General features: G+C 45.7%; 3 protein-coding genes across 8 annotated transcripts; 2 read left to right on the top strand and 1 right to left on the bottom strand.

The window, feature by feature from the left end:
- Positions 1-277: 277 nt before the first annotated feature.
- LOC120654497 (cyclin-dependent kinase A-2-like) lies at positions 278-13530 on the bottom strand. The gene is made up of 7 exons (XM_039932042.1): positions 13493-13530; positions 13239-13369; positions 12937-13094; positions 12182-12345; positions 12000-12087; positions 11778-11831; positions 278-640 (listed from the first exon to the last, which is right to left on the bottom strand). Exons 1-7 carry the CDS (start codon positions 13513-13515, stop codon positions 554-556), a joined length of 705 nt encoding a protein of 234 aa, XP_039787976.1. The 5' UTR covers positions 13516-13530; the 3' UTR covers positions 278-553.
- Positions 13531-16803: 3273 nt separating this feature from the next.
- LOC120654493 (ribosomal RNA small subunit methyltransferase, chloroplastic-like) lies at positions 16804-21090 on the top strand. Of its 2 annotated transcripts, none has more exons than XM_039932035.1 (10): positions 16804-17050; positions 17140-17301; positions 17849-17905; positions 18183-18275; positions 18375-18470; positions 18753-18837; positions 19637-19689; positions 19799-19882; positions 20014-20119; positions 20294-21090. In XM_039932035.1, the coding sequence occupies exons 1-10, from the start codon at positions 16823-16825 to the stop codon at positions 20314-20316; spliced, it is 987 nt and encodes a 328-aa protein (XP_039787969.1). In that variant the 5' UTR covers positions 16804-16822; the 3' UTR covers positions 20317-21090. The 2 variants fall into 2 exon arrangements, with proteins under 2 accessions (XP_039787969.1, XP_039787968.1); XM_039932034.1 differs by having other exon boundaries at positions 20014-20124; positions 20200-21090.
- A 1185-nt stretch (positions 21091-22275) lies between these two features.
- Positions 22276-26312, top strand: LOC120654494 (serine/arginine-rich splicing factor RS41-like). 5 transcript variants are annotated; one of them, XM_039932037.1, is made up of 7 exons: positions 22322-22430; positions 22929-23034; positions 23623-23756; positions 24993-25105; positions 25198-25433; positions 25571-25957; positions 26040-26312. In XM_039932037.1, the coding sequence occupies exons 3-7, from the start codon at positions 23651-23653 to the stop codon at positions 26068-26070; spliced, it is 873 nt and encodes a 290-aa protein (XP_039787971.1). In that variant the 5' UTR covers positions 22322-22430; positions 22929-23034; positions 23623-23650; the 3' UTR covers positions 26071-26312. The 5 variants fall into 5 exon arrangements, with proteins under 5 accessions (XP_039787973.1, XP_039787970.1, XP_039787971.1 ...); XM_039932038.1 differs by lacking the exon at positions 22929-23034 and adding an exon at positions 24477-24735 and having other exon boundaries at positions 22413-22430; XM_039932040.1 differs by lacking the exon at positions 22929-23034 and adding an exon at positions 24477-24814 and having other exon boundaries at positions 22414-22430.
- Positions 26313-26913: the final 601 nt, after the last annotated feature.

Here is a 26913-nt window from a genome sequence, read left to right as displayed (position 1 = left end):
TTTGGCCGGACCGGTCGGTAAAACCCTGTCCACAAATGAAACCTCACACCTCCCTCCCATCACATGAGAGGCCAGTACAGACCTGAACACTGCACACCCAGATGCCATGCCGTATTGCATTTCAGATGCGATCGTGCCTTTCAGTTAGAAAGTGACGGCATTTTATTCTTCAAAAAAAAAATGAAAACGACGGCATCTGATCACTGATCAGTGATCTCAGTGCGATATGTCAACGGGGCAGCAGATTCCTTGATGACAACAAGGATGCTTAAGTAACAGCACCAGCTAACGCACAGAAGTGGGCATCAGCAGCATCAGGATTCAGGGCACGAGAAAAGTCCACAGCGCCCCACACATAAGCGAGCAAAATTGCGACATTGAGGATACCGGGATAGATAACCTTCTGCTCTCATCTATCTACACAACAAGTCAATAATAGGACCAGACACCATCTTAAATTAGCGCAGCAGCAAAAAAGGAGGACTCGGCCGGGCCAAGCAATGCAAATGCTAATGTACAGGGGGGGGGGGGGGGAGCGGGCATGACAGATCTACTACGCTATTTCGAGATCCTTGAAGTACTCGTGCTGGAGTGCTTCCCGGGCGTTGATCCTCTTGCTCGGGTCTAGACGTAGCATTTTCTGCAGATTGGTGGGGAGGAGTCAACAACTTGAATGTGTGACGGAACCGCCAAATTAAAACTCTAATTAAGCGTAATGGCCGTCATTTGAACACATCAGGCTCATTAGCTTAATGGCTTAATTTGGCGATCCTTTCGCAACCCACGTCCCGATCGAAACATCACCGATAGTCCCACGCGAAGGTGGGCGCAGATGGTACAAGCACGACACATAATTGAATATACAACAAATATACATAGAACTTGACCTTAAGTTTTACAAACCGAGTTTGAATAAATACATAATTCACAAACTTTTCAATACTGAAATCCTGGTTCGTCTAGAGGAACGGGGCCTACAGCTACCAAAAGTGAGCCCTAGAGAAATCCCTAACTAGACGTCCGGCTCCACGACCACCCATCCCTCTGCATCCCGGCGGATGAACTTGGCGCAGCAGGGACAGAAGTCTACGTCTGCGTGCCCTGAAATAATGTTGGCAACAAACCCTGAGTATTCTAATACTCAGCAAGGCTTACCCGACCAGTGGGTATAACTTAGCCCACATAGCTAGACATGTAAGGCTTTTGGCTGGTGGTTATTTTGCAGAAAAAGCAACTAAAGTAATTCCTTACTTTCATTATTTTAGCTTCAGATTCTATAAAAATTAACTCTCATCTCATATTCGCGAAGACATACTATAGCAATCATGGTGATGCAAGCAAAATAATTTGGTGAGCTCAATATTTTATATAAACATTCCTAACTCATATTCTACATTTTTGCTACGGTGTGACAAAGAGACCAAGGCCCTCATAACCGCGAGACACGGCGAATCGATCCGATTTAACCTTGCAAGGTGGACCTAACCAACACGGCACGTATTTGCCCCGTCGGACTATACATACCAACCATTCCCCTCCCCGCCTCGAACTACAGGAACCAGCCCAACGACATATGGTCAGCCGAGCTCAACGTGAGACCACCAAAAGTAAACACATGCATCCCAATTCTCCGCGACTACTCGACTCGCCCCAGGAGTTGGGTGCGGGTTCCTGTACTTTCGAAGCAAGGCAGTACTCGGCTTACCGGTTTCGACTACCTCCTACTCCCGGCATGCGGTTAGTACAGTTCAATCCCCGATCAGCACTGCCACATCCACCGGTCCTTAATCGACACAGACGGGGCTAAGACACCCAGGAACCCTGTCCTGCTGCCATACCTATCCATCATCCCCGCCCGGTCTCACATTTCCATGTTCATTTCAAAACCAATCTCACATACTGAATCATATAAAGATAATAACGTATCTCGCGAGTAACCGGAAATTACTCGACTCCTAACATTCTACATCTCGCGAGTGCAGGAGACCACTCGTCTTCTACCGGTAACGCTAAGCTTAGCACAACTATCGTCCTATACATGCTAGTATAACTCCGGGAATCCTATGAATCATGCAACTAGGGTTCCAAACAATTCCTGAACTTAATGCACAAGTAGTAGAAACATACATAGGTGTCTTAATTTAAAATACTAGGATGTGCACCGGGGCTTGCCTTGCGCCTGCTGCTCAACACTGGGGCCAGACGGGCCTTGGGCCGGGTGCTCACACCTCTCCTCTTGGGCTTACGTCGTTTGCTCTTGTGGTGCCGCGATCGCCTCAAAGACGGCTCCCTCAGATGCGGATGCTACACGTATGCATATGTATTAAATGAGTGCAGCCCAAGAATTGTAACTAGTTTACTTTAACTGAAATACCCTGCGGACTGTCCGCGCCCGAGTGGCGGACTGTCCGCCGCACTATCCTACCAACCCAGCAGAGGCAACAACGTCTCTGGAACTTTTTCCCATTTTACCTGCGGACTGTCCGGCCACCCCTGGCGGACCGTCCGCAGTTCAAGTACTCAACCCACCAGAGACGAAAACGTCTCTGGACAATTTCCTAGACTCTACTGCGGACTGTCCGCGCCCTAGTAGCGGACCGTCCGCAGTTCACCCCTGCGAACCTCCAGAGACGACATCGTCTCTGGAACAAATTTGAGCCTCAATGGCGGACCGTCCGCTCCCCGATAGCGGACTGTCCGCAGCCAATCTTGCAAAAACAACCAGAGGCAACATCGTCTCTGGACAAAACTAACCTGACCTGCGGACCGTCCGCGCCCCCCAGGCGGACCGTCCGCGATAACTAATTCCTGACCCTCGCCCTAGGCGGCAGCAAGGGCGGCGGCGACGGCGGAGGCCGTGCTCCGGCGCCGGCGACACGCCATGGAAGGGGAAAAAAAAGGCTGGGAAGCATAAGAAACTCACCACGAATCCATTCCCGCAGTCGGTTCGAGTGGAGGGCGACCGGAGAGGCGGATCGGCGGTGGAGCAAGCTTCAAGCACCCCCAATGGTGTCCGGCGGTGGTGGAAAGATTCCAGCCGGGGATAAGCCGGTTTAGGGGTTTGGGAAGGTGGAGGAGGTGACGAGGAAGGTTCCTGCGCGAGGAATCGAGGTCTGGTGGACGGAGGAGGGAGATCGAAGCAAGGGGCGACGATGGCGCGGGAGCTCGAGCTCCGCTCGGCTCTGGAAGGAAAGAGGAAGAAGAGAGGATTGACGAGTGGGTCCCACGCCCATCCAGATAAATATCTGGGCGACGCCTCACGGACTGTCCGCCGTCACCTCGCGGACTGTCCGCGTGGTGGTTGTTACAATCCTACCCCCTAAAAGAAATCTCGCCCCGAGATTTAAGGAATAGCTAAAGGGAGAGTTATAAATTGGGGTGTACCTTGGTAGACTTGTAGCAATTCCGGACATTTAGTCCGAACAAATTCCTCCGTCTCCCAAGTAGCTTCCCGCTCAGAGTGATTGCTCCATTGCACTTTATAGAATTCACTGGTTTGATTCCGAGTGACCCTGGTTTTGTGATCAACAATTTTGATTGGGTATTCGGGATAGACAAGATCGGGTTCCACTTGTAGTTTCTCAATGTCAAGCACCTTCTCCGGAACACGGAGGCATTTCCTGAGCTGAGATACGTGGAATATATTATGAACCGCGGATAGGTGGGCAGGAAGCTCCAAACGGTATGCCACTGGCCCACATTGCTCAACAATAAGAAAAGGCCCAACATAGCGAGGTGCGAGCTTTCCCTTCACCCCGAACCGTTGAACCCCTTTCATTGGAGATACCCGCAGATAGACATGATCCCCTACTTGAAACAGGGTGGATTGACGCTTCTTGTCCGCATAACTCTTTTGTCGGGATTGGGCAATCTTCAAATTTTCCTGAATGACCCGAACCTGCTCTTCTGCTTCATTCACCATATCGGGCCCAAAGAAAGTTCTCTCCCCCGCTTCTGACCAATTCAAAGGCGTTCTGCATTTCCGTCCATACAAGGCCGCAAATGGAGCCATCTTGATGCTTTCTTGATAACTGTTGTTATAAGCAAACTCGGCCAATGGCAAGCACTCATCCCATTTCTGACTGTAGGTGAGCACGCAAGCTCTAAGCATGTCCTCTAATATTTGGTTTATTCTCTCTGTCTGACCGTCAGTCTGGGGATGATAAGCCGAGCTGCGGAGGAGCCGAGTGCCGAGGGCGGCATGAAAGTGCTCCCAGAACCGGGCAATGAACTGAGCACCCCGGTCCGAAATGATTGTTTTTGGAATTCCATGAAGACTCACAATGCGATCTATATATAGCTGAGCGTATTGCTTCGCCGCATGTGTGGTCTTTACCGGTAGAAAATGGGCCGACTTGGTGAGACGATCTACAATAACCCATATCGAGTCATACCCCTTGGAAGTTTTGGGTAGACCGACGATGAAATCCATACTAATGTCTTCCCACTTCCAGGATGGAATACTCAATGGCTGCAAGGGGCCGGCTGATCTCAAGTGGCTAGCCTTAACCCTCCGACAGGTGTCACATTCTGACACATAACTTGCGATTTCCCGCTTCATTCTTGTCCACCAAAACCGCTGTTTCAGATCCTGATACATCTTGTTGCTGCCAGGATGGATAGAATACCTAGAGAGGTGAGCCTCATCAAGAATTTGTTTCCGGAGTTCTAAATCCTTAGGTACCACCAGCCGGTTCTTAAACCATAACACACCCTCGCCATCTAGCTGAAAACATGCCACACGAGGGTCACTTTCCATGAGCCTCTGCCTAATCCTTTCCATGCCAATATTATCTCTTTGAGCGGCAATAATTTGATCCCGCAGTGTTGGAGTGAGGGTAATATGAGTAAATGTACCCTCAGCTACTATAGCCAAATTCAACTTCTCCATCTCTTGGCATAGAGTTGCATGCATAGGGGTTACTGAGATACAAGTGCAACTTGCCTTTCTGCTCAATGCATCTGCTACCACATTAGCTTTGCCCGGGTGATAGTGGATTTCCAGATCATAATCCTTAATCAATTCCAACCACCGTCTCTGGCGCAAGTTTAGCTCATTCTGAGTAAAAATATACTTTAGACTCTTGTGGTCGGAGTATATATGCACAGGATTACCCAGGAGATAATGTCGCCAAATCTTCAGCGCATGCACCACTGCTGCCAATTCCAAATCATGAGTGGCATAGTTCTCTTCGTGTCGCCTAAGTGCTCTGGAAGCATAAGCTATCACCCGCTGATCTTGCATAAGGACGCAGCCAAGGCCCGTACCTAATGCATCACATACAAACATCAAGGCCAGAATCATACCTGGCTAAGTCAAAGGCGGAAATGAGAATGCGGCCAAAACTCATACCTGATGCATCACAATAAACATCAAATGGTCGAGTGATGTCTGGCTGAGCCAGGACAGGAGCAGACGTCAGAAGTCTTCTCAAGGTCTGGAAAGCCTGCTCACAATTGTTGCCCCAACTAAATCTCACTCCTTTCTTGAGTAATTCGGTCATGGGCCTAGCAATTTTTGAGAACTCCGGTACAAACCGGCGATAATATCCTGCTAGCCCAAGAAAACTTCGAATCTCAGGAACAGAGGTAGGAGCCCGCCAATCCAGGACATCCTGAATCTTGCTAGGATCAACCGAAATCCCTTTGTCCGAGATGATGTGGCCCAAGAACTGGACTTCCTTGAGCCAAAAATCGCATTTGCTAAATTTGGCATACAGCTTGTGCTCCCGCAGGCGCTGAAGCACAATGCGGAGATGCTCTGCATGCTCTTCTTCATTCTTGGAAAATATAAGAATGTCGTCGATGAAAACAACGACAAACTTATCTAGCTCGGGCATGAATACCGAGTTCATGAGGTACATGAAATGAGCAGGGGCATTGGTTAGCCCGAAAGACATGACCAGATATTCAAAAAGTCCGTATCTGGTGGAAAAAGCTGTCTTGGGAATATCCTCAGCTCTAATCTTTATCTGATAATAGCCAGAGCGGAGATCAATCTTGGAAAATACTTTGGCCCCGAATAGCTGATCAAACAGAATATCAATCCGGGGAAGGGGATATTTATTTTTGATTGTGACGGCATTCAGAAGTCTATAATCCACACACAGCCTGAGGCTCTCATCTTTCTTTTTCACAAAGAGTGCAGGACAGCCCCAAGGTGACTTGCTAGGACGGATATAGCCCTTATCAAGCAATTCCTGTAATTGTTTCTTTAACTCCGCCAGCTCATTGGGTGGCATCCGGTAAGGCCTCCTAGAAATCGGTGCCGTACCCGGTTGCAATTCAATGGTAAACTCCACGTCACGATCAGGCGGCATTCCAGGCAAATCATCCGGAAAGACGTCCGGATATTTACACACCACTGGTATGTCCTCTAGCTTCTTGCCCTCGGCGTGGTGCACCGCATGAGTCAAAGACGCTGGATCCCTCAAATTTAAAGTCATACTACCATGAATAGAGGAGTTGATGTGCACAGATTGTGAGGTCGTGTCCAGGGTAACTCCCTGACCCTCCATCCAGTTCATACCCAATATAATATCTATCCTTTGGGTTGGTAACATTATCAGGGCCATAGGGAAAATTTTTCCTTGCAACTGTAGGGGTACTTGCTTAACAAACTGATTGGTGATTAACTTCCCCCCAGGCGAATGAATGTGGTATGGCTTGGGCATGCTTTCAGTTTTCAATCCCAGTCTAACAATACACCCCTTGCTAATAAAGGTATGAGACGCCCCTGAATCAAATAATACTGTAACGGGTTGTTCATTTACTGAGAACGTACCCGCCATCACTGGAGCTCCCTCAGGAATACCCTCGAGGGTGGTGTAGTGCACTTGCCCCGGCTTGAAGTGGGCCACTTGCTGCTTCTGACCCTGCTGGCTCGACTGCTGGCCTTGCTTGGGTGGCATTGGGCAATTCCGTGCAAAGTGACCCGGCTGCCCGCAGTTGTAGCACGGAAACAGATTGGGGCGCACCCCCGGCTGCTGCACCCAGACCTTCTGCTCATTCTGCTGAGGAGCAGGAGGCCTGACCGTCCCCTGTGGCTGAGTGTACTGAGGGGGCCTGTATCCCCACTGCTGCTGTGGCTGGTGCTGAAAAGGAGCTCGCTGTGGGCCCGACTGCACCAAGCGAAACCTCTGAGGGGCACTGCTAGAGGACCCCGCTGCCGGCGCCTTTCTCTTCTTTTCTGCCTTGTGAGCTAGGTGGGCGTCCTCCTGTATGATAGCCCCGTTGACTAGCTCACTGAAACTGTCGAACCTGACCATCGCCAAGCGATCCTGGAGCTTGGTACTGAGCCCCTGCCTGAAACAGGCCTGCTTCTTCTCGTCAGTGTCCACATGGTACCCAGCATACTGTGAGAGAGTGTTGAATGCTTGGGAGTACTGTAGTACACTGTTATTGCCCTGCTTCAGGGCCAAGAACTCGGTGAGCTTCCTTCTAATCACCCCCGCTGGAATGTGATGTGCCCTGAAGGCTTCCCGGAACTGTGCCCAAGTGAAATGGGTGTCCGCAGGGAACATTGCCACATGATTGTCCCACCATGTGCGTGCTGGGCCCCTAAGCTGCTGAGCGGCAAATCCTGCCTTGTCCCCATCATTGTACTGGTGTAGGGTGAATTTGGACTCGATAGTCCGAAGCCAGCTGTCTGCCTCCAGCGGTTCATCCGCTTTATGGAAGAGCGGTGGTTGAGTAGCCAGAAACTCTGGATATCCAGGAGCAGGCGGCTGATGGTGAGGTCCAGGCTGCGGCGCTCTGCCCTGCGCCACGAGCTCACGGAGGAGTGCCGTCTGCTCATCGCGCCCAGTGAGCATGGCCGCAATGGCCTGGGCCAACTCAGGAGGGTTCGGTGGTTCTCCCATTCTGCATTCAACCATGACGAGGTTAGTTCCCTCATCCAGATAAATCAAGACAAAACCGATAGCAAATTAATCCTTGCAAGTCATGGCACAATGCAGAAGGTAGGGCTTCAAAACAATTCTGAAGGATACTAGCAGGCGGGGCCAGGCGATCGATCGGCGCCACCAATTGGTCTGACCGAGCTGCCCTGGTCCAGCCGAAATTAGTACGGCGGACCGTCCGCAGTACATGGGCGGACCGTCCGCTTCCCAAAATCCTAGTCTACCGGACTGTCCGCGGAGAGTCTGCGGACCGTCCGCCGTGCGCACTGTCAACCAGATTCAGTTCCACCCGGCTCTGGTAAATTTTTCTCAAGGTCTGGCGGACCGTCCGCGGGTCCTAACCGGACTGTCCGCTGAACATGCCTCGCGACAGTGCCTCCGGTCCGACCGACGATACTCTCGCAACCTTTTACGCCCCCTACCAACCCTCTCGATCCGTACGTCATCTACAAAGGTCCTTAGGATCGTAGACTCACACCCCCACCAACTCCCACGGAAAAACCCCAAAAACCCTCCAAAAATGAGATGCATGCTCGCCCTACGCACAAAACCCATTTTTATATTTTTAGAAAAACTCGAAACTTAGTCATGCCTGTACCACCCTCGGTGCGTTTCGGCTCTGATACCAGCTGTGACGGAACCGCCAAATTAAAACTCTAATTAAGCGTAATGGCCGTCATTTGAACACATCAGGCTCATTAGCTTAATGGCTTAATTTGGCGATCCTTTCGCAACCCACGTCCCGATCGAAACATCACCGATAGTCCCACGCGAAGGTGGGCGCAGATGGTACAAGCACGACACATAATTGAATATACAACAAATATACATAGAACTTGACCTTAAGTTTTACAAACCGAGTTTGAATAAATACATAATTCACAAACTTTTCAATACTGAAATCCTGGTTCGTCTAGAGGAACGGGGCCTACAGCTACCAAAAGTGAGCCCTAGAGAAATCCCTAACTAGACGTCCGGCTCCACGACCACCCATCCCTCTGCATCCCGGCGGATGAACTTGGCGCAGCAGGGACAGAAGTCTACGTCTGCGTGCCCTGAAATAATGTTGGCAACAAACCCTGAGTATTCTAATACTCAGCAAGGCTTACCCGACCAGTGGGTATAACTTAGCCCACATAGCTAGACATGTAAGGCTTTTGGCTGGTGGTTATTTTGCAGAAAAAGCAACTAAAGTAATTCCTTACTTTCATTATTTTAGCTTCAGATTCTATAAAAATTAACTCTCATCTCATATTCGCGAAGACATACTATAGCAATCATGGTGATGCAAGCAAAATAATTTGGTGAGCTCAATATTTTATATAAACATTCCTAACTCATATTCTACATTTTTGCTACGGTGTGACAAAGAGACCAAGGCCCTCATAACCGCGAGACACGGCGAATCGATCCGATTTAACCTTGCAAGGTGGACCTAACCAACACGGCACGTATTTGCCCCGTCGGACTATACATACCAACCATTCCCCTCCCCGCCTCGAACTACAGGAACCAGCCCAACGACATATGGTCAGCCGAGCTCAACGTGAGACCACCAAAAGTAAACACATGCATCCCAATTCTCCGCGACTACTCGACTCGCCCCAGGAGTTGGGTGCGGGTTCCTGTACTTTCGAAGCAAGGCAGTACTCGGCTTACCGGTTTCGACTACCTCCTACTCCCGGCATGCGGTTAGTACAGTTCAATCCCCGATCAGCACTGCCACATCCACCGGTCCTTAATCGACACAGACGGGGCTAAGACACCCAGGAACCCTGTCCTGCTGCCATACCTATCCATCATCCCCGCCCGGTCTCACATTTCCATGTTCATTTCAAAACCAATCTCACATACTGAATCATATAAAGATAATAACGTATCTCGCGAGTAACCGGAAATTACTCGACTCCTAACATTCTACATCTCGCGAGTGCAGGAGACCACTCGTCTTCTACCGGTAACGCTAAGCTTAGCACAACTATCGTCCTATACATGCTAGTATAACTCCGGGAATCCTATGAATCATGCAACTAGGGTTCCAAACAATTCCTGAACTTAATGCACAAGTAGTAGAAACATACATAGGTGTCTTAATTTAAAATACTAGGATGTGCACCGGGGCTTGCCTTGCGCCTGCTGCTCAACACTGGGGCCAGACGGGCCTTGGGCCGGGTGCTCACACCTCTCCTCTTGGGCTTACGTCGTTTGCTCTTGTGGTGCCGCGATCGCCTCAAAGACGGCTCCCTCAGATGCGGATGCTACACGTATGCATATGTATTAAATGAGTGCAGCCCAAGAATTGTAACTAGTTTACTTTAACTGAAATACCCTGCGGACTGTCCGCGCCCGAGTGGCGGACTGTCCGCCGCACTATCCTACCAACCCAGCAGAGGCAACAACGTCTCTGGAACTTTTTCCCATTTTACCTGCGGACTGTCCGGCCACCCCTGGCGGACCGTCCGCAGTTCAAGTACTCAACCCACCAGAGACGAAAACGTCTCTGGACAATTTCCTAGACTCTACTGCGGACTGTCCGCGCCCTAGTAGCGGACCGTCCGCAGTTCACCCCTGCGAACCTCCAGAGACGACATCGTCTCTGGAACAAATTTGAGCCTCAATGGCGGACCGTCCGCTCCCCGATAGCGGACTGTCCGCAGCCAATCTTGCAAAAACAACCAGAGGCAACATCGTCTCTGGACAAAACTAACCTGACCTGCGGACCGTCCGCGCCCCCCAGGCGGACCGTCCGCGATAACTAATTCCTGACCCTCGCCCTAGGCGGCAGCAAGGGCGGCGGCGACGGCGGAGGCCGTGCTCCGGCGCCGGCGACACGCCATGGAAGGGGAAAAAAAAGGCTGGGAAGCATAAGAAACTCACCACGAATCCATTCCCGCAGTCGGTTCGAGTGGAGGGCGACCGGAGAGGCGGATCGGCGGTGGAGCAAGCTTCAAGCACCCCCAATGGTGTCCGGCGGTGGTGGAAAGATTCCAGCCGGGGATAAGCCGGTTTAGGGGTTTGGGAAGGTGGAGGAGGTGACGAGGAAGGTTCCTGCGCGAGGAATCGAGGTCTGGTGGACGGAGGAGGGAGATCGAAGCAAGGGGCGACGATGGCGCGGGAGCTCGAGCTCCGCTCGGCTCTGGAAGGAAAGAGGAAGAAGAGAGGATTGACGAGTGGGTCCCACGCCCATCCAGATAAATATCTGGGCGACGCCTCGCGGACTGTCCGCCGTCACCTCGCGGACTGTCCGCGTGGTGGTTGTTACAGAATGTACAACCAAAATATAATCACAGAATTTAGAACAAGGCAACTTAGACTAGCAATGAGAAAAATAACATTACCGAGGGCATATAATCTAGTTCGATTAATGTTCTGTAATTCTTTTAAGCAAATGTTCTGTAACGTTTGTTGATCAATTGCAACTCAGGATACGGTGTAGTACAGGCTGTACTGCACAGAGTGGGAGATAATAGGTTGATATTGAACTCTACAACTAGCTGTTGTAATGCACAGATTAGGCTGTGCATCATGTGGGAACAACAGCATTACAATGCTGCTAGCCTGCTTTGCAATACTTGCAGCTTCAAGAATGCAAACAAGAAAATGTTAAGCACATAGAGACGCGAGCACAGAAAAGGGGGTAGACTTATAGCTATTCCAGTGGATGGAACCTAGCTATTCCTATGCAATCAATTTTTTCAGCCCTCGAATAAACCACAGAAAGAAGGCCATGTCAGCTATTCACTAAACTAATGGCATTGGCAAAAGGCAGATGATCTAGTGGACTAATAAAAAGCAGTGTCACTAGGAGAAGTGGAGAACATAAGCAAACACAAGTACATGGCATTCAAAAAATTCATGAGTGTGACTGTGACTTACGGATAGAAGATCAATTCCTGCAGGTTCAAGTGTTGGGACCACTGTTGCAAGATCCTACAGCATGAGCCTCATGTTAGAACCAAAAGTGTGCCAATAACTGAAATGTTTAATTATCTAAAAGGAGATCCCAAACTTATCTAATTATGGAGCAGAACACAATATAACTTTTCATGCCCACCCACCACCATTTGCAATAATAAAAAGAACTCGTTTATGACTTACCACAGATGGCCACTTCGGGAATGTTGATCTGTAATCCAGTAATGAAGCAACTGCAGGCCAAGTTTCTTCATTTGGAGTGCCCAAAATACTGCATTGACAGAAGAGTGCAACCCAGGTGAGGTATTTCTTCCAAAACACGCAACAAACTAAAGCAAGTTTGACCAAGACTTTGTAAATGAGACCTGAAAATCCTATGCAGCTCATCAATCTCAGAATCCCCAGGAAAAAGAGGCTCCTGGTTCACCATTTCAGCAAAAATGCAACCAACTGACCACACATCAACTGATGTAGAATAATGCCTCGCACCAAGAAGAATTTCAGGTGCTCTATACCAAAGCGTCATCACCTAATGAAAAGTTCAGTTCCAATTAAATGAAAACAAGCTCAAAATCAAGGAGCAGATGCAGAAAATCATGGTAACAGTTCATTCATATAATTATATAAATGCCAGCCCCAATGAGTTTCTTTTTCAAAAGAAAGCCGCAATGATTTTTTTTTCTGAAAGAAAGCCCCAATGATGTTTGCCTCAAGTCAAAGAGGATACTAAAATCAACCAAGAAAGCATGTGTTCTTTTTCTCTTTCCATTTTTAGCTTCGATACTTGCTGTGTCATTTGTACAGGACAAAATAAACAACCTTAAGACATGATACAGGCATACAGCAGAGCAAACGCAAAAGGCATTACTGGTGGCAGTTACGAAATCCTCCATTCCAAGTCAGATAGTTGTACTGGTAAACCATGAAGAAATGTGTATTGTAGTGCAACAAAGGCGACAATGATTGTATTTTGTCGCATTCGTTAAAAGTAATTGCAATTCATTGCCTAGATGCAAACACGGCATGTTAATTTTCCAACAACAGCGGCTTGACTCATGCAGACAGCTTAAATCATCATGCAAGACAGACAGCATGTCGTTACGTTAACAGCAAAGCGCACCTCATGAGTTAAAGTCCGAACAGGAATGCCGAACGCCCTTGCCGATCCAAAGTCAGCGAGCTTCAGCAGGTTGGCACGGCGATCTATCAGCAGATTCTGCGGCTTCAAGTCGCGGTGGAGCACGCGGTGCGAGTGGCAGTACGCGATGCCCCGTAGGACTGCACACAGAGAGAGCATAACCCAGCATTACCATTTCGTATCTCGCAATCATCACCCACAGCCTCCTCAGCGGAGCTACTGTTGTCTGGTACTCTGGTGGGAGAAACTCATTACTACTTTACTAGTGCGTCAGTACAATTAGCTGGAGAATCTGACCTTGACTATGCGGTGGTTCTTGAAGTCCGGGTTGGAGTCCATGTGCTTCTTGAGGTCGAGGTCGAGGTGCTCGAAGACGAGGTATACGCACTTGTCGTTGTGCTGGACGTCGTGCCGCCTGCACACGCAGCGCGACAGGATCAGCAGCCGATTCAATTTATCGCCCGTCGAAACACATCCGCCGCACACAACCAATCGGGACGGGGAGAAGCAGCAGCAGCAGAAGGAGGAGAGCAGTGACCTGACGATGTTGCTGTGCTGCATCTCCTTGAGTAGGGAGATCTCGCGGATGGCGGAGGGGACGCCCTCGTCCTCGTGCTCGAGGCGGATCTTCTTGATCGCGTTCAGATGCGGTGTGGTCGCTGTCTGTCACAAATCATATGGCTCGCGCGGGCATCGTTTTATTTTCGCGCTTATTAGCGCGGGAAGAGCGACCGCCTGACCCGGTCATCACGTCTCGTCTCCTCGCCCGCGTTCTCCGCGAACCGGGAGATCGATCCGGGGCCCCGTTCCGCGCCAGCCCGGCGGGTCATCGGGGAGGTGATGTGCTGACGGGACGGCGGCCTCGCCGGGAGTGGCGGAGTCAAACGCGTAGCATGATGAGAGATGACAAAGGATGTGGCACCGGACGGACATACCTGAGACCTGAGAGCTGCCACGTTGTTATGGTACTACTAGTTACTGGTGGCAATAATGAAGATTGCTGCTTCGAAAATAATATACTGATTGTCTTTTGTGGTTACAACAGTTAAAGGGCATCTCCAATCCACATGCATCTGTCATATGCAAGTTTTGCAAATTACCAACACAGACAGCTTAGCAGACTGATTCTCCAACTCACATATAGTTACTGTCTATTTGGCTGTTTAATGCTTGGAATGTCGCTCATGATCAATTATAAATACTGTTTGTGTAGACTATTACGTGCCTATGTCTGATTCGTGGAGAGGTGGCGCGAGGATGTGAATTTCACCGGCGAACGCGCGCCAAATACCCCACCTGCGCACCTGATCCATAGTCGCCGGCGGCTACTTGGGATAGCGCTCCAACGCATGTCGGAAGAGGCGTCGACTTCTTGGCGCACGAGCCGGAGCCGTCTGCTGCCGAGCACAGAGGTGTTTTATGAAGAAAAAAAAAACACCTCCAAACCGACGGCTCCGCAACCCGCGTTGGAGATGCCCTTATACAATTGTTGTTTATTTAACATGCATAGACGGCTAAATATACAGTTTTACAATAGTTTAGACAATTGATGTTATTTTGTATGGAAGCACGAGCCAGAGCTATAGACGAAATACTAGAAAATAACACACTCTTTTCCCATTTAATGATAAACATATCAGCTCATTTTGCTTACATAGATTTATATAGACGGCTATTGTCTAATCACTAACGGTTATACATGCCCTAAGCTAACTGCTCTATGTATTTAACACGCATCGAAATTCACACGTGCCCACACCACACTTCCAATTTTGGAGACCGGTCAAGCTACGGATAAGGCTCTGTTTAGTTCCAAAAAAACTTCCAAAGGTATCCATCACATGGAATCTTTAGACACATACATGAAGCATTAAATGCAGTTGAAAAAATAACTAATTACACAGTTCAACTGTAAATGACGAGACGAATCTTTTAAGCCTAATTACTTCATAATTGAATATTAATTGTTAAATAACAACAAAAGTGCTACAGTATCCAAATCCAAAAAATTTCGCGAACTAACCAGGCCCTAAATATGCACGATTCAAGTGGAGTTTTTTTTTTGTAACGTATCAATAAGATAGAGTCATGCTGCGGGTTGTTTCAGACCCTAAATAAACGCGGACACTTAAAAAATCTGTTGGGCAGGCAGATTCGCATCTCTTACAACCCACACAATCTTCGGTTCTCGGCGTGGAAGCAATTTGCTTGGCTTTACATCCATCCCAAGGTATCATTTCTAATACATCCGTTGGACAAGCTCGTACACATTGAGTGCATCCTATACATGTATCATAAATTTTTACAGAATGTGACATTGGATCTCTAAATTTTTCTTTTCAACATAAAAATTTTCGATCTGGTAAAAATGAAATTAGTTAATCTTGCACGGCTTCTAAGTGATATTCTCGCGTATGTATAAGACCGAATCCATTCTTTTTTCGAAATGGATTTCGAAAAAAAACTACTAATCCTTAACTTTTCGAGAATTCCTTCATCAGTGGTTGTGAATGACTGACTTTTTCAATCCTTTCGACCTTGGTTCCGTAGGAGCAAGTCAGAAAGGTTGAGAAATAGAACCATCTGATTTGATTTGTTCCCAATAGCCATGAGATGATCATCTTAGGGTGATCCTTTTGTCAACGGATGCTCCTATTACACGTAGTCTCTGAAGGACGAGAACCCAATATGTAGCATCTACATCGATAATTCAAGCATTGTATACATCATTAGTCCAATTCTTTATAGGAACTATCCGTAATAACGAGCTTGTAAAGTGGATATGTTTATCATAAAGAGATTTGTTGTTCCTCACCATACTTCACCTTAATTGTTATTTGAACAAAAAGATCACAATAAACTTTTGGTAAAAGTTTTGTCTTGGTCGGAGTGGGGATAGCATTTATCTTCTGCATGTCTATGGAGTTTTGCAAAACCCAAACACCTCAGAGATAGATATAGAGGTAGGAATTTGTCGAACGAACCACACTCCTTCGTAGACGTCAGGAGTCCATTGATGAAAAGGGGCTGGGGAAAGCTTGAACCCAAGTCCTACAGTGATGAATATAAGCACAATTGAAATTTCTGGGGAGTTATACATTTGTGTATTGATAAGACCATTCACAATTTCTTGAAGCTCGATCCCCCCAGATGAACCATATAGCCAAGAGAAAAACCATGAACCAGAATAGAAGAGCTTGCCCCACCCATGAGTAAATATTTCATAGTAGCCTCATTAGACCGTAGATCTCTCTTGGTATATCTAGACAATAGGTAGGAACATAAACTGAAACATTCTGGAGCTACAAAGATAGTTATTAAATTGTTAGCACCACATAAAAACATTCCCCCTAGAGTAGCTGTTAATACGAATAACAGAAACTCTGTTATAGCTATTTCTGTACATTCAATGTACTCTACGGATAGAGGAATACATAAAGTTGAACATAATAAAATAAGAAATTGAAAGATTTCATTGAAATTGTTTGTTTGGAAATTTCCCGAAAAGCTAATTATGGGTTCTTCTCTCCATTGGAACAATAGGGCCGTTATGCTTATTACTAAACTTGTTGAAGAGATGAAATAGAACCAAGGTCTATCTTTTTTATCTGAGGTTAAATCGATCATCAGAAGAAGAATTAGGCCAAAAATTAGGATACATTTTGGGAAAAATGAAACTTCCATGGAAGAGAAGCAAATGAAACGCATTTATAAAAATTGTCCTAGAATCGAAAGTCCATAATCTATCGGCATTTTAGTACTAGGATGCCGGCCCGGCCCGGCCCAGAAAACAGCCCAATTGATCGGTTTATTATATCGTTTTGCTTTTAAAAAAAATGGGAAGGAGGGGAAAGAAAAGGTTTTGCTAATGGTGGAGCTCCTCACCTCCTTATCCCCAGCGCCGCGGCGCCCGTCTCCGACTCCGGCAGCTCCTCGCCGGGGGCCGCCACCTCGCGGCCGTGCCTACTCCCCTCGCGGAGTGACCCTCCGCACCGCCACCGTCGCGGACGCCGCGCCCGGCGCCGACGACTACCACTCTACCATCCGCTCCCTCAACTCCAGCGGCCGCCACGTCCCCCGCAAGTCGCTCGGCCAGGTCCGGTCGCTCGTGCTCGCATTGAGAGTCGCTCCCAGCGCGACATGTTCCCTCGCGTGCCGACCTGGCTTCTCTTTTCCCCCACGCAGAACTACATGCTCAACTCCAAGGTGAACGAGGAGCTGGCGGCGGCGGGGGGGGGGGGGGGGGGGGTGGAGGAGGGGGACGTCGTGCTCGAGATCGGACAGGGAACCGGGTCACTCACCGCCGCGCTGCTCGAGGCCGGCGCAACCGTCTTCGCCGTCGAGAAGGTCGGTGATATTGCTGATTGTTCCGTAGCTTAACTGTGCCGACGGCGACTGCTGTCTGCTGGAGTCGGAGCTCCTGAACCGAGATCCCGTGATGAAATAATTCAGCGTGTGTGCGGTGAAGGGTTCATTTCATTTCTGGTGGGTGCTACACTTCTATGACCGGCGTCTCACTTTTATATGGACACCTGAGCTGAGACCGAGTTGCGAAATGACACGCCGATAGGGTGATGTTTGGGTTACTCGTGATGTGAAAGATTGGAAGAAGTTACCTGCTTGACATAAGTATCTTTTAGTTCCTTAAAATTCTGGTACATTCACATTTGACGATTGCGATATAACTTGAATCTGAACTTGTGCATGGTCCAAATAGTCAAATAGATATGGCTCCCTCGAAATTACAGAATGTTTTGCCTTGTCGGAATGGAGAAAGTAGTTGTCATTTTCTTTTTCATTTTTGGACTTCTAACTGTTGAAGTCTATAAATGCTTTGTATTAAGGATCTATAATCTGCATCATCATCTGTTCTATTCCCTTTTTTTGGCAACAGGATAAGCATATGGCTACCCTTGTGAAAGATAGGTTTGGATCTACAGAACGACTGAAGGTAGCATAAGTTCTTGATTTGATATGTTGTGTTTCCTTAACGCAAATGATTTGCAATATTCTCTTGTTGCTCTCTGGACATCAACATGGACGATTATATCCTGTAAACAGCTTATGATTTCTATCTGTCATCATTTTGCACAGATGAATAATTTTCATCATTTGATAAAATCAGGAATCCAGAAGTTAAAAATGTATCAACAAAGTGTTGTTTCTATCAGTCAAGCTTGCCTTGCACATGATCTCTGTTGATAGTACAAATCTGAAATCTGGTGCAGGTCATCGAAGAAGACATCACAAAATTTCACATTCGCTCCCATTTTCTTCCTTTCATGAAGGAGAAATATCATAACACTACAAAACGTGCAAAGGTGAACTTGATGCCTGTACACAGAATTTATATGGAGCTCTACATCCATGGGACGCAATGAGGCTTCTTTTTTTAACATATTCCACTTTCTACTTTGCAGGTTGTTTCAAACTTACCATTCAATGTCAGCACCGAAGTTGTGAAACTACTACTCCCAATGGGGGATATTTTCTCTGTTGTGGTGCTTATGCTTCAGGTTTGAACCAACTCTTATTTTCACTTTCAATGGCTAATGTTGCCAACAGTTAATTACGAACCAGTGATGGTCCAGGCTTCAGAAGATATGGAACTTCCAATAGTCATATATTTATGTGTGTTCTTGATTTTAGAAACACTGTTCATTTTTGTGTGTATGTCTACTTAGAAATGGAATCATTTTAATCTATCTATTTTTGCCTCCTCTCTCAGTTTGAATGGATTATTTTTAAAATATTTTTGGTGGCACATTATCCTTCATTTTTCATATTCTCGTTTTCAGGATGAAACAGCAGCGCGCCTTGCAGATTCTTCAATACAAACTCCAGAGTACCGACCTATAAATGTGTTTGTGAACTTCTACTCAGGTAAACTTTTCGTATGAAACACTTTGAGGGACTCCTTGTTGGCCAACTTGTTTGTAAACGATGCTCGTAGGCTTCATCCACTTGACAGTATATTTTCTGTCTTATCTATTTCGTTTTCTAAGTAGTTTGGCTTCTGGATATCCCTTCTCAGTCCCGACAGAGAATAAAGAAAGCATTTGGTGAAAAGGACAAAAATTGAAAACTGGGAAATTACAAACTTAGAGCTTAAGTATTTTTATTAAATTATTTTGTTATTTTTTTTTCTTCTATGTCGCTCATAGAACAATGGATGTCACTTCCAAAAACAAACAATGGAGATACCTCTTCCAGACTTCCACAACTGTCCACACTCTATATTTCACAGCTTCATCATAAAAGTTCTGTCAATTACTCTGATTTTGGCAGCAGCTCTGACAGGGGTCTTATGAAAAAAAAATACAGTATCACTTTGTTCTACCTTGAATAGTTCTACTGCACTTTAATCAGTTTTCTAATTCTGTCTGATACATTTCATCAGGTTCGTTACTACAGTTAAGCATGTTATTGTTTGTTAGGGATTCCACTTGTAGATACACATTCATGTTGCTTTGTTAAATTGGGAGGGCCCAGTATCTTGGATTCTGCTCAAAGAGTGCCTTAATAATTTTTGTGTAGCTATTCATCCATGTTCTTCAATATCGTGGAATCACCTGAAATTGGACAAGTTTTGACTGTTTAGTTAGAATGCCTAGTCCATTCATGGATCACAGATCATAGCTTGCATTTACTGACAAGCAAGTAATCTGTTTCTTCTTTTCAGAACCTGAATACAAGTTCAGAGTGGACAGAGAGAATTTTTTTCCTCGACCAAAGGTAATCTCTTTCTTACACGTGTGACTTACTTTGGGTCTTTGGGGAATAGGCTTGGTTTTCATAAACCTCATTTCAAGTCTATAGTATTCTTAGCCAATGCCATTTGCAGGTTCATGGCGCTGTTATCAGCTTTAAACTAAAGAACGCCGAGGAGTATCCACCAGTTGGTTCCCCCAAAAGCTTCTTTTCAATGGTGAGTGTGACTCATGGGGCCATGATGCGGAAAAAAACGAGTCCCAATATGTGAAGTGCTTTCTGTGGTTGAAATTAATCCCCACATTTTTGGAACTACCATTAAGATTAGCTCTCATCCTTGACTTTCAGGTGGATTCTGCTTTTAATGGGAAGCGCAAGATGCTTAGGAAATCTCTTCAGCACCTATGTTCTTCTTCTGAGATTGAGGCCGCTCTTCACAAAATTGGCCTTCCAGTTACAGTAAGCTCTCGCTCCTTTCCTGTGTATCCGCTCCACCCTCTCTGCATTATGTGCTAACTGCTCAACTGCTGGCAGGCTAGACCTTCTGACCTGATGTTGGACGATTTCGTGAGATTGCACAGTCACCTGGTGGAAGTTTGATTATATGCAGTGCCTTCGAAATGCCTAGGAAATTGCTTGTTGGCATGGTGATGAAGTGAGCGGGGCCTGACTGCCAGAGAGTTGCTCTGCAGATAAAACCTGACCCTTAATACCGGAAGTAAATTGGCTAGAAGGATAGGATCTTGCAACTTGAGTTCAGATTTTCTGATCCTGGCATTTGGGCAATTGAGATTCTGCTAACCTCCAGTAACCAGCTGGGTTTTCTTCGTGGGTTACAGGTGCCTCCAGCTCCAGCTCAGCTGCCGCAATGTTGTGTTTGATCTACTGGCACGCAGTCAACAGTTCTCCATGGATGGTGATGTTCAAATTTGAAAGCAATATTTCTCCATGCCATTGAAATTGTACAATCCTGCAGAAAAGAAGGGCGCTATATGTGTCACGTATTTACAGTTCACTTGATCTAGATGACTACCATGTGCATACTGGATCTACTACCCTGGTTCATCTCTTCGCAAATAGAGGAGGCGATGTAAGACCAAAGATGCATACCGGAGCAATGTAAGGCAGAGCAAATACGCTTCACGCCGGTGCATGGTATGTTGCTGATAGATAGAGGTGACAGGTTTACTCCGGTGATAGATTAAACTGTTGAGATGACAGGTTTATAATTGACGTCAATTATAAACTGTACTGAAAGGACACTTTATCCTCTCTTCCAGTACGGGCGTGCTGAAATAATCAGACAGTAGTTGCGTACTTGTCATGATAAACTTACAGACATTGTATTAAGACACTCATGACCGATAGCCAAAAAAAAATTATGGTAATCATGTTTATATAGATGGTAAAAAAAGGTTTCCATGAGATCCAGATCCAGCTCAAGTCATGTTGGATTTCTTACAAAAATTCCTATGAATTCAGACATATCCTGTCAGAATCCATAGGCTTTATTTTTTATAAGTGAATTCATAAGAATTTCATAGGATGCAATCGTTTATTTAAAAACGTGCAAATGAAATTGTCCTGTATAATTAGAATTCTACAAAATTCCTGCATTTTCCTTTTTTTGTCAATAACTAGGAAATTACGCCTGTGCATTGCTACGGATAAAGTTGATATAAGTATAAGATACGTATTTGTGCTCGTGCGTTAATTTGTAGAGATCTACGTGATTGAGTTGTGAACGGAGGGGTTTAGTCTGACTCGCATACGGAATTGACTAAGATCCACCTGTTAATAATATGAGATGGACCAAACCAAATAAAAAATTTAGGTGGAAACATTACTCAATTTAGAAATATTAGGTTATTATATAACCGTACGTTGCTATGGATAAATAAAGTTAATGTAAGTATCAGATACATATAGTTGCTTGTGCGTTAATTCGTTCAGATCTACGTGATCGAGTCGTGGACGGAGGACTTATTTAACTCGCATAAAAGATGGACTAAGGTTCAGCTGTCAATGACACAAGACGTACCAAATCAAAAAATATGTAGAAATCTTACTCGCTTTAGTAATAGATATAGACTAGACAATTGTGCCCGTGTAATGCTACGGACAAAGTTGTATAAGTATCGGATACATATTGGTGTGCGTTAATTTGTAGAGATCTACGTGATCAAAATCGTGGACGACAGAGGTTAGTCCGACTCGCATACAGATGGACTAAGGTCCACTTGTTAATAATACAAGACGGATCAAATCAAATGGACCAAACCGGAAATCTTACTCATTTTAGAAATAGGTATATAGATATAGGTATAAATATAGATTAAAAGTTCATGACAAATCTATTAATACCACATAGATATTTGTGACAAATCGCATCTCGCGGGTGTTCATAATTGCGTTCGTTGATGAACTGATTGTGTTTTGTTTACTTAATGGACGAATATTTAGGGAACCCTTATCAGTTTTTAGTTTCCAACAGCTAACGCAATTTCAAACGAAGGGAAGCGAAGTGGATCGAATTTAGCGCCGTAGGCCCAACCCAACACAACCCACTAACCAGTGGCAAAGTGGTAAAAACTATCAAACAGTGGTCCAAAGTTCACGCCTGTAATAATCACGAAATAAATATCAGAAATAGGGGGATCGTCTCTCCAGCCCTAATCCCCTTCGTCCCCGTTCCCCTTCCACGGCGGCGTCAGCGGCGGCGGCGGCGAGGGGAGGCGAGTCACCAACCAAGTGGCCCCTCCGTGGTAAGCAACCCTAGTGCCCTAGCCTAGCTGCTCGAACCCCTTGTGTTCCGCATGATTTCTTCTCGTTGCTGTGAACCCTCGAATCCGAATCTGCCTATCTGGGGCCGATGCCCCCAACCTGCCCAGTTCGTTGCAGATTTGGTTGCAAACATAGCTGGATCTGTGACGCAGGCACGGGCCTCTGCTTGTGTGGAATCTAGGCTGTCTGAAATTTGAATTTCAGCGCGTTGGTCGGGGTTTCTGCCAAGTGATGCCTACTGTTAGGTCAATGGTTGATTTGATGATTGGGTTCTGGCTTCACCCGTGGTTTTTAGTAGCTGGCTGGCTGGTTTAGGCAACTGGAATTGCCAGAAAATTATACGCTCTCTCTTCTATCTTTGCTTGCATTATGTATAGGTGAGAATGAAGTGGTTGGATTTACTGGGAATCAGGGAGAAAGGGGAGATCCAAATGTATTGATAGAGCTACGTGTCTCATGTTTGATTTGATTTTATGCAGCCCCTTGCCCCTTCTGTTTGCTTGATGCTTGCTTTGGCAGTCAGTAAGAAGGTTGAAGGTTTTGAAATCGTTCGGAGAGTCCCTATGCTGGTGATCTGTTAAACAGGTTCTGCAGCTGCTGTTTTGTTTGTAGACTGGCTTACATTGGTCATGAAATATTTGGCAGTGTCTTCTTGGAAGAGTCAGGGATCCTTTCAATATTCATCATGTTTGTTTCTACTCTTTTTTTTTGCTAGTGTTTACGTTAGAAGTTACGTTGACTGTATGGTAGTTCAGTTTCGTTTGCTCCCGTTTGAAATAATCTGTAACCCGGTGGAATGTGAAACTTTTGAGGTGCAATTGGTTTCTGAACTCAAAACAAATTGTAAGTGTAATAACGTATAATGTCTAATGTTATTGACCAGTTTGCAGGTCATATGACATGTTCTATAGGACACCTTATATGTGTTTAGACAGATAGCGTATCTTGTATCCTAAAAAGTAACCACAAGTCTGCTGATATTTGGGAAAGCTGGAAAAAATGCTTTGATTTCTAGCAACTTTCTTCGGTGTTCATTTTTTCTGTTTTGATGGACTGTGAAGAGCTGCTGTTATTTTGTTAAAGGACTTTTGATGAAACGCTGTTAGACTTGATTTTGGATTTGTGTTTTGTATTCAAGCGCTAATGTTTTTTTTTGTAAAAAAATATTTACAGATTCAGGAATAGAACCTCAACCAGTAAAATGAGGCCAGTTTTTTGTGGGAACCTTGACTACGACGTCCGCATTTCCGAGATCGAGCGACTTTTTGGCAAGTATGGAAGAGTGGAACGAGTGGATCTAAAGACAGGTTAGTCTGTTCTTTGCCATGATATTCTCGAATTTATGATGATTTTTAGCAAGATAATATTTTTCTGCTTTAGCTATCTGTTGTTTTTTGGTCAAGGGACAAGAGTTTTATTTCATTAAGTGAATTACTTCAAGAGTCAGCTAACATTACTGATATTGAGACTCTGATTTGTCTCCTCCCCATTGTTTCTTTATTTTATATTTTATATGCTGACGTATTAAAGGCTATGTTGTTGTTGTTGTGTATATGCTGACGTATTACTGAGTATATTTATAAGACAATGCTGCTTTACTTGCATTGTTTTAAATTTTTTATCATTTTTAGCTGTCCATAAAAGGGGCAATGCCTTCTTGGTTTTTCAACTTAGATTTACTATTTGGTTCAATCATGTATGGCTGTGAACAAATACATGATCTTCACATAACACCTCTTAAGAGTGTGTTCATTTGTCTAATATGATCCGGTGAGTTCAAGTGGAAATTGCTATAACCATGATGTGGCAGATATTGTTGATCTTCCTTCAGCCATGTCTGGTGTAGGAAGCCACAAATAGACCAAGTTGTTACGTCATCCGTTGTGAAGCCAGAGGAGTTTCAGCAAAATCAGATTGTTTTATGTTTTATTGTTAAGTCATTGGACAAGTTTTGAATCAGGATAAGTTTAGACAAGAAGCTTTTTCTTGAAATTTAGGTCCAGTACTCAATTATTTCTTTGCCGCAGGAATATCATGGAGCATATGTGCTCTTCCTGGTTGATGGACTGGGCTCTACCTTTCCTGCATCTGCCCGAGCCCCACCTCATGTCTTGTCCATATCCAGGAGTTCACAGTCCACCATGGCATCTGTTCACTTGGCAACGACCACCTCGTGACCGATGTCTTACATTTTCGATCAACATTGCACCCTCCTCCCCCGCCTGATCACCATTTCCTCGCCAATCCAACCATGCCAACCTCATGGCCGGCTGGAGAGAAGTGGAGGTTGCACCACCGATTCTTTGATGTGCCACGAATGTTTGGATTGTTGTACTCTGACTTTGTTTAGTTCAACATATACAAGGTCTGTTCCTGTTTATTCTAGTGTATCAGTCTGTAGATTTGCGAGGTGAAAGTTTCCTTGTAGAAATTGCATCGCGGTTCATCTTGTAGTCCTTTTTATTTACTCAAGGGTTTGGGCCATACCGTGATTTCTTTGAACAATCAATCACTTCTCTCTTTTTTTAATGTTGAACATGAAGGGTTTGCGTTCGTCTACATGGAAGAAGAACGTGATGCTGAAGATGCTATCAATAGACTTGATGGAATTGATTTTGGCAGGAAAGGAAGGAGAATCAAAGTTGAGTGGACAAAGGTGAGCAGATGTGAAAAAAGAGTATTGACCCGTGAGAACTTAATAACCTATTACCTAGATTTACTGAATTGTCATATCTATTATTTGTGCAGGAGGATCGAAGTGCTGGTCGAAAAGGCAGCTTGAGGAGATCTCCAACCAGTGCAAGGCCGACCAAAACCTTGTTTGTCATCAACTTTGACCCAATCAACACAAGAATTCGAGATCTGGAGAGGCACTTTGATAAATATGGCAGGGTTGCGAATGTGAGAATCAAAAAGAACTTTGCATTTGTCCAGTTCGAGGTACAGGAGGATGCTACTAGAGCATTGGAGGGTACTAATGGAAGGTGATATGGTCATGCTTGTCATTTGCTTACTGAGAATATTTTAGCCATGTTGTGTTATTGCTAGTTTACTGCATCACATTTAGTTGAAATTTTGTATGTGCACTGTAGACCTTGACTGACTGGCATTCTTGTGGCAGCCATTTCATGGACAGGGTCATCTCAGTTGAATATGCACTTCGTGATGATGATGAAAGAGGTGAAAGAGGGAATGGATACAGCCCAGACAGGAGAGGTCGTGAAAGATCCCCAGGTAGAAGGCGATCTCCAAGTCCTTATGGCAGAGGACGGGAGAGGGGTAGCCCTGACTATGGAAGAGCACGGGGGAGGGGGAGCCCGGACTATGGCAGGGGAGGTGACAGGCGTAGCCCTGATTATGGCTCAAATGGCGGTGGCAGAGGTGACGAGAGGGGCAGCCCCAACTACGACCGCGAGCGCCGTGAAGCTAGCCCTCGTCGTGAGCGCCGTGAAGCCAGCCCTCGTCGCGAACGCCGTGGAGCCAGTCCTGGCTATGACAGGCCCCCCAGGTATTTTTGGTGTCATCGTAATATTGCTGCGTCTAGCATTTTGTTGAGGCATCACATTGAGTCACCTGTTTGCATTATGTAGCAGCTCGCCTGGAAGGGATGAGAGAGAATAAGTTCTCCATGCTTGTGGTTCAAGGAACCACTTTGGCTGAATGTGTGAACTGATGTTATGTTGAAGTTGGTAATGTTAGGCAGCCGGAAACTTTTGTACCATCTGTTTTAGCTTGTATTGAACGTGCGATGTTAGCTAATATTACCCATTTCTCTATGAAGCAACTCCAGAATGTAACTCATGTATTGACTGGTAGCTTTCAGTAATGGTTGAACCGTCTTGTGGGCAGTATTTCTGTTTTTACCGTGGTGTTGCTGCTGAACGTCTCTATTGCTTGATCTTGTTTATTTTACCACTATTGCTGTATTATTTTTCCCAACGTGGCCATTTTATTCACTGTAGTTCACGTCCAACGTTTTCTTTTTAATTTATCTTTCAATTGGTTTTTTGGATGGCTTGAAGTCAATTAACTGAAACTTGATTGCAGAATATATTTCTGCATCCTGTGTTTGTTTTGGATATTTGAAAATGACTCAAGCAGATTTATATTGAAAATGACTAATAAATATGCCTATGTGACAGGAAGATTAGCCACCTGAATGTAGTTAGGGAAAAAATAGCCTTTAACGAGTGGGCCAAATGGTTAAGAATTTAGGATTGACTGAGTCGTGATAGCAACGAAAACTAACTTCAAGCTGCTGTGGTTAAACGTAAGCATGTGTATAAACCTGCTAATAAAGCTAAGGAAAAAGTCTATTTTGGCCCCTCAACTATTGCGTTCGTCCAACTTTAACCCCCAAGTACAAAACCGGGTACAATTAACACCCTAATTTATAATACCAGGCAACTTTGACACCTGAGCTCGGGTTTGGTGGTTTTGAGCTGACGTGGGCCGGTTTTGACT

The sequence above is a fragment of the Panicum virgatum genome, chromosome 1N (genome assembly GCF_016808335.1).
Source record: "Panicum virgatum strain AP13 chromosome 1N, P.virgatum_v5, whole genome shotgun sequence".
Taxonomy (NCBI): Eukaryota; Viridiplantae; Streptophyta; class Magnoliopsida; order Poales; family Poaceae; genus Panicum; species Panicum virgatum.
The sequence above is the reverse complement of the archived record's forward strand: the minus strand, read 5'-3'. Positions and strand labels throughout refer to the sequence as shown.

Coding starts and splice junctions, on each gene's coding strand:
- LOC120654494 (XM_039932036.1), top strand. CDS start 23,651: ATGAGGCCAGTTTTTTGTGGGAACCTTGACTACGACGTCCGCATTTCC. Junction 25,106..25,197: donor TCAAAGTTGAGTGGACAAAG/GTGAGCAGATGT, acceptor TTATTTGTGCAG/GAGGATCGAAGTGCTGGTCG. Junction 25,958..26,039: donor GGCTATGACAGGCCCCCCAG/GTATTTTTGGTG, acceptor TGCATTATGTAG/CAGCTCGCCTGGAAGGGATG.
- LOC120654493 (XM_039932034.1), top strand. CDS start 16,823: ATGGTGGAGCTCCTCACCTCCTTATCCCCAGCGCCGCGGCGCCCGTCT. Junction 17,302..17,848: donor CCGTCTTCGCCGTCGAGAAG/GTCGGTGATATT, acceptor TTTTGGCAACAG/GATAAGCATATGGCTACCCT. Junction 18,838..19,636: donor GTTTGTGAACTTCTACTCAG/GTAAACTTTTCG, acceptor TCTTCTTTTCAG/AACCTGAATACAAGTTCAGA.
- LOC120654497 (XM_039932042.1), bottom strand. CDS start 13,515: ATGCAGCACAGCAACATCGTCAG. Junction 12,346..12,936: donor TTCGGACTTTAACTCATGAG/GTGCGCTTTGCT, acceptor ACTTTTCATTAG/GTGATGACGCTTTGGTATAG. Junction 11,832..11,999: donor TCCCGAAGTGGCCATCTGTG/GTAAGTCATAAA, acceptor CTCATGCTGTAG/GATCTTGCAACAGTGGTCCC.